Genomic DNA, 14,042 nt, shown 5'->3' with positions numbered 1-14,042 from the left:
ATGCTGCATAAGCTTGCTTTCTTGCATCAAATGCCTCTACTAATGCTAATGTTTCCATGCAAAGTTAAGTTTAACTGTACCATTAATCCTGACATGAAAGAAATTAAATAGCACAAAAATACAGGCAACCCCCATATAACATGGTACTTCTCCAACACTATTTTGCTCTAACACTATTGATAAATTGCTGCAATCCTTGCACAACATGTTAATTATATAACACTGTTTTGCTTTCACACTGTTAGAGAATTGCAGCAAACCTTGCATTAACAGTATTTTTGAACTTTTGCAGAGATCCCTGGTGGATGTAATTTTTTAACTTTTCATTCTTTTTTGTGAATCTCCACTGTTGACTCATTATTCAAAAAAAAAAAAAAAAAAATATTGGGAAATTCCCATATTTTATTTTGTTGGGAAATCCCCATGTTAAGTTCTGTGCTATTGAACTTGTGCTTGTATGAGACCACAAAAAGTAGACTTAGAAGCATGCAGTTTGTGACTAAAGGTTATTTTGGTTTTCATTTGATTGTTTATAAATTTTTTCGCGTATGTATTACTAAACTTGGTACTTAAGAACCATATTCGAATAATTTCTTTGTAAATTAAATTCCCCTCCCCCCACATCCCCAGCAATTGTTGATTGCATTCTGTCTGAAGTTGGAAGAATTTCTCGTTTCTTAACCAACCAGTGTGCATATGTATTTGCTTGTGCTCTGTTTTATTTGAAATGCTAATTCCCTCAGTGTTTAAAGAAAATAAAATGTGGGGGTGGGGGAAACCATTATACTCAAATGTGAAGGAAACTAAAAGCAACAGTTTTAGAAACTAAAATGAACATAATAAAAAGTAGAAATGATAACAAGAAAAGTGAAGTGGTACAACATTTTGGATTAATGCAATCAACTTTGAAGACAATTTTAAACCACTCAGATAGGATTAAAGCATCTTTGCAAAATTCTATGGATATAAGTGCAGGTAAATTGGCACACACCTGAAGTCCTTGTTTTAGTAAAGATGTAGAAAATGTTGTTTGGGTGGATGATATGGTGCAGTGCCACATTCCAGTAAGTCAGTTGACAATGCAGCAAAGCATTAAATTTATTTAATTACCTGAAAGGATCAGGAAGATGAAGTAACCAACCACTGAGAAATTCACAAGATTTCCTGGATGGTTCAAATTTAAAAAAAAAAAAAAATTAAAAAATACATAGTATCCACATGGGTGAAGAAGCAAATGGTGATATTCAGACTGCAGCAGAACTTACTACACAACTAAAGTTCCATCTTTTGAATAAACAGGAACAATAAGGAATAAGCTGCTTTGGAAGCAGTTTCCTTCTAAAACTTTTAATGAATGAATGAAAGAACTTCAAGCTTCAAAGCAGCTACAGATTATTCCAACCTTGCTCTATATGGAAATACAAGAGATGAAACTTGCACCACTGCTCATTTATCATTCTGAGATGTGGAGAAATGGAGTTCCCCAAAACATAATTTACCTGTGATATGGAAATCCAGCAGAAAGGCTTAGTTATTTGTTTAGTGACTGGTTTGTTAATCACTTCTATCAAGCTTTAAAAATATTGCCCAAAAAATTATAATTTGGAACCTGAAACATTTTACTATTAGGTGAAGCTCTGAGCTATCCTTCAAGCCTGTAGAGTTTTTTTTCTTTCACCACTAACTGTATTTGGTTATTATAGCCAATGGACTAAGGCGTTACAGCTATACAGTAAACCCCCGCTATTCGCGGTTTCGCATATTCGGGATTGCCAATTTAATATAAAATGAAACCTAAAAAAATGTGAATTTTAAAGCGCTTTGAATATTTTCCACCATAAAAAAACATGGATGTGGCTAAAATTATCTTTCCCGGTCAAAACAGTGCTCAGTGGGTGGGGGTAGAGGGGTGACAAAATCGCTAGCGTGGATGTTTCTCGCTAATCCTTGTTCAGTATGTGTTATGTGCTTGTCATGGAAGGTTTCATCATTTGCTTTTAATTTATATGCTTATAAAGTGAATAAATTTATAAATTGATATGCTTACAAAAATGATAAATCTACCGTTTTGCAGTGTAAAACAGACTTTTTCGAGTGTGTTAACGGAAGAAAGTGACTATTGTGGACAAGTTCTTTCCAACCCCTACAAAAATATGGCTACGAATAACAAGAGAAATTTGAAAATATCAAAGAAGGTGATGACATTAGCGAATAAAATTGAGTTATTAGATAAAATTTCTAATGGTGAAAGTGTCTTCTCAGTGGCAAAACATTATAAAATCAATGAGTCAATGGTACGATCAATCAAAAAATCAGAAGAAAAAATCCGCCGTAGTGTCCGTGAAAACGCACTAATTGCTTCAAAAATTTGCTCTGTAACTTGTGATGTTAAATTAGAAAATGGAAAAAGCTTTCTATCTGTGGATAGAAGACCGAACTCAAAATAAAATTCTGTTAAGTTCACTCATCATTCGTGAAAAGGCAAAACTCCTTTATCAACACTTTAGCAAAACTGGTGATAGCACTGACGGGATAAGCGTTTTTTTGCTAGCAAAAACGCTGGTATGAAAGATTTGTTTCAAATTTCTAATAAATATTACATTTAATATTAAATTGTTTCTTATTTTCATTTCGATGCCATATGCTTGCATTTCACTATGTACATAGTCATATTATGAAGGTACATATAATACATACAGACAAAATTTTAGACTAGTTTTTCTTATATATTTCGTACTTTGGAACCCCTTTATTACTATGGGACCCATAACTCAGTATTCGTGGCATTTCTCAGGAACGTAACCCCCGTGAATAGTGGGGGGATTACTGTATATTTAAGGTCTTCTATCTATAATGCACTTTTAGCCCTTTAATTGAAGCTAATGACAATGAACAACAGTCATTCAAAGGATTTTGAAAGAATTGTAATGAAAGCAGTGTTAGTGATACCTGGGAAAGGAATAATAATCCATTGCCTTAATGCTGTTTGGAAGAAGGTATTGTCTGAAGTAGATCACAATAGGTTAGAATCTGTTATTTCTACCAACGAAGAGACTTTATGCAAATGGCACAATGAAGTTTGCTTCCAAGAGAGAACGTTCAAAAGTTGTTGGCTTACTTTGGAGAACCTCTAACAAATGAATTATTACAAGACTTGGCAGAGCAAGTGGCAGAAGAAACTGGATTCTATGGAAAATAATTTCTTTGGAGAGATTATTAAGGAAATATTTTATCTGAATGCTTAAATGAGGTAAATTATGCACCAATTAAAGTTCTAGCTGCAAATGATCCCAACTTTGTATGAAGTTGTATAGCGGAGAGAAGTGTACAGAAAGTTAAATTGTTATAGTGAGATGTTATATGAGAAATTAAGGAATGCAAAGCAATCAACACTGAATTCATTTTCAGAAAAATCCAAGTGCAAACAAAGATTTCACTTAATTTGTTTATTTTGAATTTTGCTTGTCTTAAATGTTTTTATTTAATTCTGACACACACACCCTTTTTTTTTTAGAATAAAAATGTCTTTAAACATTATTTTTTGCAAATAAGATATCTCTATTCTTACATTATTATGTTTGATAATGAAGTAATATTCTGGAACACGTACTTTGTTAAGAAAGGTATTACTAGAGACTTTATTTTTAATAAAACTAGTATCTCTAGTAATACCTTGTATTAAAAAACTATCTTACTGAATTTGCAATAATACCGATAGCTGGAATTGTGTGGATTTTTACTTCAATATGGTGAAATGTTTCCCCTTCCATGAAATCTTCAATCATATAAAAAACATGAATAAATCGTCAACCTTCATTCCTATTTAAGCTTCGTAAACTTGTTACTCCATATCTCACTTGTGCGAATAGTGTTAGTTGCAATTTGTGCATGCCGTGTTCTTTATTGCTGCTCTTTTTTTTAACAAAAGAAAAAATTTTTTTTGAACTGAAATATCAGTTAGTCAAGTAATTATGCTATGTAGATAAAGTGTAAATTTATTTTGCTAACCTGTGGAAAATATTCTTCTGAATTTCAAGTATCATTTAATTTTGTTAATTGGTAAGGTAATAAAGTGTAAATTTGTTCTTTATATTTTACTTTTTTAGCCTGTGGATAATAATCCTCCTATTTTCCCTTATTAGAATCTCCATTAATTGAATTAAAATTCAATTTGCAAATTTGATCACAATGACCGGTGCTCACTACATATTGTATAGTGAACAGTATTTTGTTATATGTTGTAAAGTGATTTGATCGTACAGTGAACCAATCGTAAAGTGGGGCCCACTGTATTTGATCTTACATCTTGTATTATTTCATTTAATGCTGTGCTAATATATGAGCATATTTTGAGGTGAGATTCATCTCTAGCTATTTTTTTTTTTTTTTCTCCCCTCAATGTTTGTATTCAAATTAAGAACCTGTACATTCCTTCTTTATGAAGGATCATTTGTAGTTACTATATATACTGTAACATATTTAAGTTTTGTATATTAATTTAAAATGATTCTAGGTTAGAAATGCATATTTAAACAGGTCAGAATAAATCATCTTTTACATGTATTATGCTTGTTATTAAAGTATTATTTTAATTTTGAATGAATGCAAGTTTTTGTGCATGGGATTATCTGCATGTTGTAGCTTGAAAGTTTGATATGAATATTCTAACGTGATAATTTTTTATTGAATTATTTAAGATATCTAGAAAAATCGAAATGTACCCACCTTGGTGTCCTTTTGCAGGCTTTCTGAAATTCTTGTGGTATATAGTAAATGGAGTGATACACCTTATCCTTTAAGTATTCAGTAGGCATATCTAAAATAATCATCTGTTGATGTTTTTTTATTTATGAAAATGTTTCTAGCATTCTTCCAAGTAAAGTAATGAATTCATGGAAAGAGTCATTCTGTAATTTCTAAATATCAGCTCAAAAAAACAAGGTTTTCAAGTTTGTTGGTTAGTGTTTACCCTACATTTTTGCATATACTGCAATTAATGCTTTTTTTTTTTTTGAGTAGTAACCGATTCCCTCTTTTTCTGTATTCTCCATTACTGTGTATTTCTGAGAAGTCATTAGTATTTCCGTTCCTCTTTCCTGGCTTTTTTTGTACCTGATATGCTGAGGAATTATGGGATGTTCTCCAAAAGCATCTGAATATTTTAACAATGGTGCTCATTTTATGACTTTGTTTGACTTCAATTAGTTAGTAGAGTTAAACAGCAGTTTCTTTCAGCTTTTAGAAGTTGTCTTTGTAATTGCATTTAATTCCTACACTTAAATACTGCTTATGTTTATGTAAATTAAATATTAGTGAATTGGTGTTTTTTTTTGTTTTTAATTTTTATTAAATTTCAAGTTTTTTGTGGTATTTTCCCATTCTTCTGGCTCAGTATAGTATTGTTGCATATAACTTTCCTTAATGCTTGATTAAGTCCATTAAGTGGTGTGTTTGTACTTCAGTATAATAAAGGTAATCTCCAGTTGGTGCTCACATCTAGGATTTATCTAGGAATGTAATAACAAATAGTGATTGTAATTTTGATACTGTATGTATGTATATGAGAGTGAAACTTTGATACACCTGGAAAAACTGATAAGGTAATTGGATAGAGCAGTGTTTCCCAAACCTTCTTAGTCATGAAACACTTCATCTCACAACATATTCATGGAACACTTACGAAACAAGTTTAGCAGGAGCCAAAGAACTGTTGCTAACATACAAACAGCGTATGTATTTTATTACATACGCTGTTTGGTGTTTAAGGCAAAATTATGAAAATTCAATTAGATTGCATAGAAATGGAATTTAAAAGTAGTAGGAATTATTAAAAAACCTGTAATTAAAATTTGCCCAAAGGAAGAAGTGCACTACCTCATCCCCTGGTTGTTCTATATAAATTGTTAAAACTACGAAGAGCTAATAAATGAAGCTAGTAGTCATAGCGGATGACTTTCACAATAACGTCTTCGGTTGTCAATAATAAGAGGGAAAAAAAGGATTGTATATTTAAAGAAATCTTAAGTTCCTGTGATAAATTTCAGGATGTGTGGGAACGTGACATATGAAAGGTTTGTTGGGAGTTTCATATTCAAAATGTTTAACTTGGTGTTATGGCAACACTTGTCATAGAATGGTGTCGCTGTAACACTGAGTTTAACGTTTTGAATACGCAACTCCCAACAAACTTTTCACGTCAAGTTCCCACACATCCTGAAATTCATCATGGGAACTTAAGATTTCTTTAAATATACAATCCTTTTTTTCCCTCTCTTATTATTGACAACCGAAAGACGTTATTACGAAAGTCATTCATTTATTAGTTCTCCATAGTCCTCATCCCCTGGTTGTCCTATACAAGTTGTATAGGACAACCAGGGGATGAGGTGGTGCACTTCTTCCTGGGTGAATTTTAATTACAGGTTTTAATAATTCCTACTCTATTTTAAAATTCCATGGTAAAGAAAGCCTGCACAAGAAACGTCTAACTTAGGCGGAAAATTAGTTTCCCGACACCGGACGCTAGCGCTGCTTGCTTGGTAAACAGACGGCAGGTGTTATCAGTCTGGAGCAGAAATCGAGAAGAATGTATTGACAGGTAGGCGTGGCAAACAATGAAATGATTGGTGGTTGGCACAACAGATGACAAGCTACTGTGTAGTCATTGGTTGGCATTGATGTGTATTTACCAGTAAAGAATGGTGCATAATAGTTTTGTAATGAATGGTGAACAGGTAATAGTAGCGATGAATCTTTTAAAGATGAAAGAAATTTGTAAGGAAAATAAAATGTTGCTTTTTTTTTGATGAAAACTAAATTGATAAGACCAAAATTGTACTGTTTTTAGTGCAATGGTTATTTTCAACTAATTGAATCACAGAGTCATGTGGAAAGTTGTGGTGTTGTAAAAAATGTTCTTCACCAGTTTCTTTATTGAAACAGTTATGGAAAATACAAAACTTTCATTGAAAAATATAATATACATTATATACTTTGGTCAACGTGCATGCCAGTAACGACGACAGCATTTCAACACCAATTAAGTTTTCTAAGAAACTAAGATATTTGCAAATTGCAGTTGATAAAAAAAAAACCCATTAAAAGTTGGGTGGATCGGGGAAAATTGTAGAAGCAGACGAAACTGTATTGGTAAAACCAAAACATCAGAGGACGAAAGTTAACTGCTAAGAAGAAATGGGTGTTTTGTGTGTTCAAAAGAGAACCTAAATTCGTCTTCATGAAATTGATAAATCAGAAAGGAAAAACTCTTTTGCACATTATTAGAAAAGTAGTGAAGGAAAATACTACCATCATAACAGATGAATGGCATGCATATAGCCGTATTACGGCCTTAGAAAAAAAGAATTAAACACTTAACTGTGTAACACAGGAACATTTTTGTAGATCCACATACAGGAGCACATACGAATAATATCAAAGCCCAGTCGAAGAAACTAAGAAGTGTAACTAAAAGAGTAAATGGCAGCTGTAAACATATGTTGATGGGTCACATCAATGAATATGTGGTGTCAAATTTATGGGAAAATTCATGAAGATATTTTTCACAATATTGTTACTCAAATTGCGAATAGCTATTCAGGTCCAACCACGATTTGTACTTGTGAATTTTTTTTTCTGAGAAAGTTTCGTTCTGTTCATTTTTATGTTCTTTGTTTTTTTTTTTTCCCTCATTATTAAAAGCAGATTTTTGGAGTTGAGTGTTTTAACTGTATTGATTTAGGTTTGGTTACAAAAAAAGGAAAAGGTTTCTTTGTTTTTCATTGTATTTCATAACCTGAGCTTAAAAAATGGTAGGTTAGGAAATAAAAGAAAATTTTTTATATATATAATCAAATTAATCCAAAAATTAAATAGAGAAATAAAAATTATATATTAAAATAAATAAGAAAAATAATAGAAAAAGCTAACATCCTATCTTAATTTAGCTTTATATATATAAAAGCTAAATTAAGGTGCTGATTGACGTTATGTGTGTATCTGCACCAGTGTCTTTAAAAATAAAAGTACAGTAATAAAAAAATTAATATTTTGTTAATAAACAATTTGTGCTAGTCCACCCATGATTCTAAAGAAAAAAAAAGGTTAGATTACCCCCTCTATTTCTGGAGGGGTTCAAGCTCCCATGGGATTCAAGTGGAGGTAACCTGACCTTTTTTCACTATTAGGGCATATTATTGAACGAGAAAATAAAAATCATCATTTTTTTTTTATGAATGTATTTCTAAATATGACTGATTCTAAAGAAAAAAGGTTAGGTTACCCCCTTCACTTCGGGAGGTGTCCAAGCTCCCTGGGATTCAAGTCGAGGTAAACTGACCTTTTTTTTTCACCATTACGAAATACTGTAATGGTGAAAAAAGGTTAGGGCATGTGTGATTAGGACAAATTACCATTAGTGCTGCTAAAGTGATACCAAACAGATGTTATTGTGTGTTGTTTGCACACAAATCAGCATATCTTTGCCACGCCTACCTGTCAATCAATATATCATTCTCGACTTTGCTCCGTACCGATAACACCTACCGCCTATTTACCGAGTGAGCAGCATTAGAGTGCCGTATCTGGGAAACTAATTGCCGCGTAAGTTATCCATTTCTCGTTGTTCTCATGCAGGCTTTCTTTACCTTCGCCAATTGCATTTCTATGCAACTTAACTGAATTTCCATAACTTTGCCTTAAACACCATACAACTAAGTGGATTATTTGAGGTGAGTATAGTCAGTTAAGCTTTGCTATTCTCTTTTTGACAAAATAATTTAAGCAACAACAAAAAAACTAAGACTTGTAACAAGCAATTGGGCTTATTTCATTAGAAGCTCAAAAACCTAAATCAACAGTGGACCATTGTTATCAAATTTGGCCTCTGATGTTTTGTATGGTCTTTCAAAACATGAGATGAATGCATGTTTCATAGAAGTATGCGACTCAATCAAGAGTAATAATCTACAAGAAAAAGTAGATAAATTAGGTAAAGGGACACATTGAGTAGTGGACCAATAAAATCAGGGTTGGGAAGGATTGACTGATTGTAGCATTGATGATAATCTGAAATAAGTTTATGCATGAGTAGTTATTTTCAGTTACTTTAGGAAAAAATTCACTTAATTTTTTTTTGTTGAACCATGTAATGTATTTTATTTGGTTTGTCATCACTTTCAAATAATATTTTAATATTTGTTATTTTTCCCTTTAATTTTTTTTTCATTTTGTTATTGTTAATTTTCAGTAATTTCTTATACATTTAGTATTTTATTTGCAAGTTGCTCAGATTTTGTTCACTTTCTCTGCATTTTAATTTGAATGCTATGCATGTATTATAGTCCACTTTTCTGTTTATTTTGTTTTAAATGTTTCACCCTCTGCATGACAACATATAACATCTTTAGAAATAGCAACTTCCAAAATGCAGTATCCGCTCTATACTCTACTAGCAATGCCTTTGGCACTGCTGGAAGTAATGGAACTCCAGTATCAGAAGTCAATGGAGTGAAAGTGGACGAAAGTGTCAGGAAAGCCGTAGAAGAGGAAGCCGCTGTTATGAACCAGCTGAAGGTAAGATCTAAAAGATTTTGTTAGAAATATTATGTTTGTGTGCATGTCCACAAAGGAATATGAATCTCTCTGCAAATCTATTCCTAAAGCTTTATTTAAATCTTTTCTATATTGCCATCTGTAAATAATCAAATCATATTTTTATCTTCTTGATTTAATAATGAATATTAGCTAGTTAGTAAGTCATTAAGGATTTTTAAATAGCTTTCATTATTAGTGTAATAAAGTTAATAGGATGTACAGAATTTTATTTGGGTTACTTGGAGTTATCAATGCATCTTAGAAATTTTGTTAATTCTTATGAAAATACTCCTGAAAGTTTAGTATTAAGGAAGAATTAAATCCTATCTCAGCCTTTTACATAAAAGTTCTCTGTAGAGAAACAAAAAATCTTCCCTTAATAAGTGAGGAGTATACATGATTGAATGGACCTTAATATAAATTAAAAGAGATGCTTGATATCAACATGCTTAATGATGACAGTTTAAGTTTATATGCCATTCCCCTGTTAATATACAAAACTACTGTTACGTCTAGTACATTAACATACTAAACATTCATATGGAAACAAGCTTCTGGTTTTACTGTGGAATTCTATAATCAGGCCAATTTTAAAAGTGGGGAGGTGGGATGAATTCCAGCATTGCTGGTAAGCAGCTGCATTCATTCTGATCGGCATAAAGTGTAGCAGCATTCAGTTTTCTTGGAATCTGTTCCCCCTCCACATTTTTTTAAGTTGTCCTGTTGATAATGTCTTATTGAACTTGAATTCAAATATTCTCCCCCCCTCTAACTGTAATCCTATGATATTGCACCTAGAAATGGTAGCCATTTGCATATTTGATGTATAGTAATTTGATTTTTTGCATGTTATGGACTTTCTCTCAACTTCAGGGTTTATTTTTATTTTGTTTATTCCCAAGGACCTGTACCAGTCCATGGAACACACCTTGGGAAACATGGCCAGAGGGACATGTTGATTGATTTGTACAACAAGGAAAACAAATTAATGTCTGTTAGAAATTATGTGTGAATTTTAGTATGATTTCAATATTAACTTCAGTTTCAATCTGTTGCTTATTTTATTTTGTTTTATTGACGTATAGGCATAAAAAAGAGCACTTTTACAGGTGCTGCTATATTGATTTTCACTCAAGGCAGTGGCATCCAACTTTTTTTTTTTTTTGTTTGCTAGGGATCAATTTCTAATGGTAACATGTTTGATGGGCTCTTTCAGGGTGCAAGAGCAGTTCCCTTCCACCAGTTAATTACTTTTTAAAAAAAAAATTGAATTTTTGTTAATGTTTATATTTGCATTTTTAATATTTAATGAATACATCAATTATTATATAGCACATTCTTGTGTGACTATAGTAATATTGCTAAACACTGAGGACAATACGAAAGCAATACATAAAAACTATTTCTAAAATTTCAAAATTCAGTGTGAAACTATTATGCAACATGGTAGTTTTAAATTGTGGGGGAGAATATATAACACTTGGGAATTCCTACCTTGCCATGGTCTACATCAAGTTTTGGCTACAATTTTGCAACCCAGCTTTGAAAGTGAATTAATTAATCAACAAATTGGAAGTGAATTAATCAACATTTATCCTGTTTTGGATGGCAGGACTATTATTACCAAATGTTTTTCATTCTTTTATCCAGTAAGCATCAAGGACTGAGGATCCATTGAGGATCCTCACTTATTACTGAGGATCCATTTTTAAACAGTTTTTCCTTTTTTTTTCAAAAAATATGAAATTGAAGGTTTGCTGTTGCATTGAATGATGCAACAGCAAACTTGCTCAAGTGATGTTCTTAATGTTCCCTGTAGAGGGTTAACAGGGTATAGAAAATGAAGTTAACTTTCATCATTAGACATTTTGTCAACTGTTCCAATTTTTTTAGTTATTTGCCTAAATTTCTCAGCTTTTAGAACTTTCACTGTTAGGTAGAGATTGGTTTCTAAATGACATCCCATGTTTGGGTTCAGCAACATGAAGATTCAAATTTCATCTGTCAGGAGCAATTTTTAAAGGTACTTATGACTGTAATTAGTTAATCTTGGGCATTATGAACAGGATTTTCCTCAGTTTTTTTTTTCTATTACATAATGTGCGAAATGGCCTGTAAACACACATTCTATAGAAATTGCACTCAACTGTCTACTGCTACCATAAGAACTGATTCCCTATGACCAGGGCTGTGGAACTGGAGCCAAAAAAAAAAAAAAAACCTGGCTCCTTGGCTTGGTCAGTCATAATCATGAGGTCGGCACATATGTTATATGCTTTGATGCTTCATGGTGTGTAGTTTCATTTCCCTGTTCTTTTTGTTTACTACACACATATATTTTTTTGTCTAAACCAGTGAGTGATTTTCGAATAATGTACATTTTTATTTTTTCAGAAAGTGGAAGCCCTCTACAATGAACAAAGGATCTAGAACAGTCTCATGTACTTGAATACTTTACGATCACTGAAGGTGATAAATAATATATTTACACATGCCAAGTGAATGACACTGATGGCAAGATTGACTTGTGGAGCAAAAATTAGTAAAATTTTGACCAATAAAATCAGTGTTTCAACATATGCCCAACATACAAGCGACCCCTTGACGTGGGCACCTGTACGTGGTGAGGGGACCTCCCAGTGATGCTGCTGGATTTCCAGATTAGCATCACTGGGATCTAATGCCCATACCTTGGTTCCAGGGTTACATCATTGGAATCCGGTGTGTGCAGCCGTGCACCACGACCCGTGGATTTCGGAAAGGGGATCCTGGTGGTTGAGGGGCCCAGCCCTAATACACCACTTTGGCCCCTGCTTCGACAAGACGGGATGTCCCGGACCGGCCCAACTGGGATCAATCGGCTGGTGGTTTTTACTGCTGGGGTCAACTGCGTTCCAATAAGTCTCCCTCCCTATGGTCCTGGGACGGGATAACTATTTATTGGTAACGTGGGTATGGTGCTCCTAAGCGAACTCGGCGTCCCATTCGTGTACGCGGTACCTGCTAGTTCACGAGTGGGCATCCCCTCGTAGGGCTCCGTGGTGGGTGAGGTACTTAGGCATCAGACACTCTCTTTACTCTTATGAGTAATTTAAATCCAATTTCTTCTGGGGCCCCAACAAGGCCCCTACCTAATTGATCAGATGAGAGTGAGCAATTCTGCAAAAAGAGCCAGAACTGAGGATAAAACACCATCTATAACACTGTTTTTCCTCATTCTCCATTCTACCGGAGAGCAGTCAATTGGGAAGATGCCACCCTTCTTTATCCAGAAAGGATTAGAAGGGTTGGCAGTATCACCAAAATCCGTAAAACGGCTGCGTTCTGGCGATCTTTTAATCAAATTAAGTACAAAGCAAGCAGAAAGAATCCTGAATGCGACATCAATAGGGGGAATACCGATCAGTGTAACACCCCACAAAACTTTGAACTCTTCACGAGGTGTCATTTCAGAGTGGGATCTTCTTCATGTCTGTGAAGAAGAGATCTGCTCTGAACTAAAAGACCAAGGAGTGACGGCTGTCAAGAGAATATCAATGCGGAAAGATGGGAATCTTCTCCCTACCAGAGTTCTCATCATAACATTTAACACTCAACGGCCTCCAAGTTCCATCAAGGCAGGCTACTTAAACTGCCCAGTGAGGCTTTACATCCCAAACCCACTGAGGTGTTTTAAATGCCAAAAATACGGCCACTCACAAACGGCTTGCCGTGGTAACACTGCCTGTGCTCGATGTGGTTCGAAAGATCATGAGAGCAAGGAATGTTCAGCTTCCAAACAGATCTGTATAAATTGCCAAGGAGAGCACCCTGCCTACTCCAGAGCATGCCAGCAGTGGAAGGATGAAAAAGAGATCTAAAAACAGAGCTGAATATCTCCTACCCAGAGGCTAGAAAACACATGCAACCAATAAATAGCGGGAAGCCTTCACATGCTCAAAGGTTTCTGCAAAGTGCACTATCGGTACGCAAACTGAGATGACTGTACCACCAAGAGAGTCATTCACTCAGATTGCACGCTATTTTTTGAGTTCACAAAAGCCCACCAAAAAAACGCAGTCAGCTGCCACTCCTATATCCGTACCTCCACCACTACCAAAACCAAGTGGTAAAGAGCCAACAATAATAACAGAAACAATGGATGTCGAGCACAAGGAGGTACCGGATGAATCAGTCTTGGAACTCTTTGCGGAGGAAGAAATGGACACGGGACAGCGTCCATTCTTCCTATAAAAAGATAAATCCAACACTGACAAAAGTTAAGCCCTCAGCACCTCGGAAGCCGCCTGACGGACCCACCAAGCCAAAATAATGGCTAAATTCCTACAATGGAATTGTCGTGGATTCCAGCAAAATACTGATGACATCAAGGCCCTCCTGCAAAAGCACGAGCCAGTTTGCTTTTGCTTGCAGGAGACTTATCTAAAGGCAAAAGATGATCCCACCAT

General features: G+C 34.2%; 1 protein-coding gene across 6 annotated transcripts in view; it reads left to right on the top strand.

Annotated features, from left to right (window-relative positions):
* Nucleotides 1–14,042, top strand: part of LOC150081248 (phosphatidylinositol-binding clathrin assembly protein LAP-like) — a 325,729-nt gene that overhangs the window by 170,216 nt on the left and 141,471 nt on the right. For 4 of the 6 annotated variants that reach the window (XM_090379536.1, XM_090379532.1, XM_090379533.1 and 1 more), the window contains one exon: nucleotides 9,408–9,573. In XM_090379536.1, the coding sequence (XP_090235662.1) occupies nucleotides 9,408–9,573 (166 nt within the window). The remainder of the gene's footprint in view (nucleotides 1–9,407; nucleotides 9,574–14,042) is intronic. The other 2 variants (XM_090379535.1, XM_090379537.1) reach the window with 1 other exon arrangement.

This window comes from Mastigoproctus giganteus, chromosome 8 (genome assembly GCF_048544385.1).
Source record: "Mastigoproctus giganteus isolate SK-2022 chromosome 8, ASM4854438v1, whole genome shotgun sequence".
NCBI lineage: Eukaryota > Metazoa > Arthropoda > Arachnida > Uropygi > Thelyphonidae > Mastigoproctus > Mastigoproctus giganteus.
This window is presented reverse-complemented; position numbering and strand designations above follow the sequence as displayed.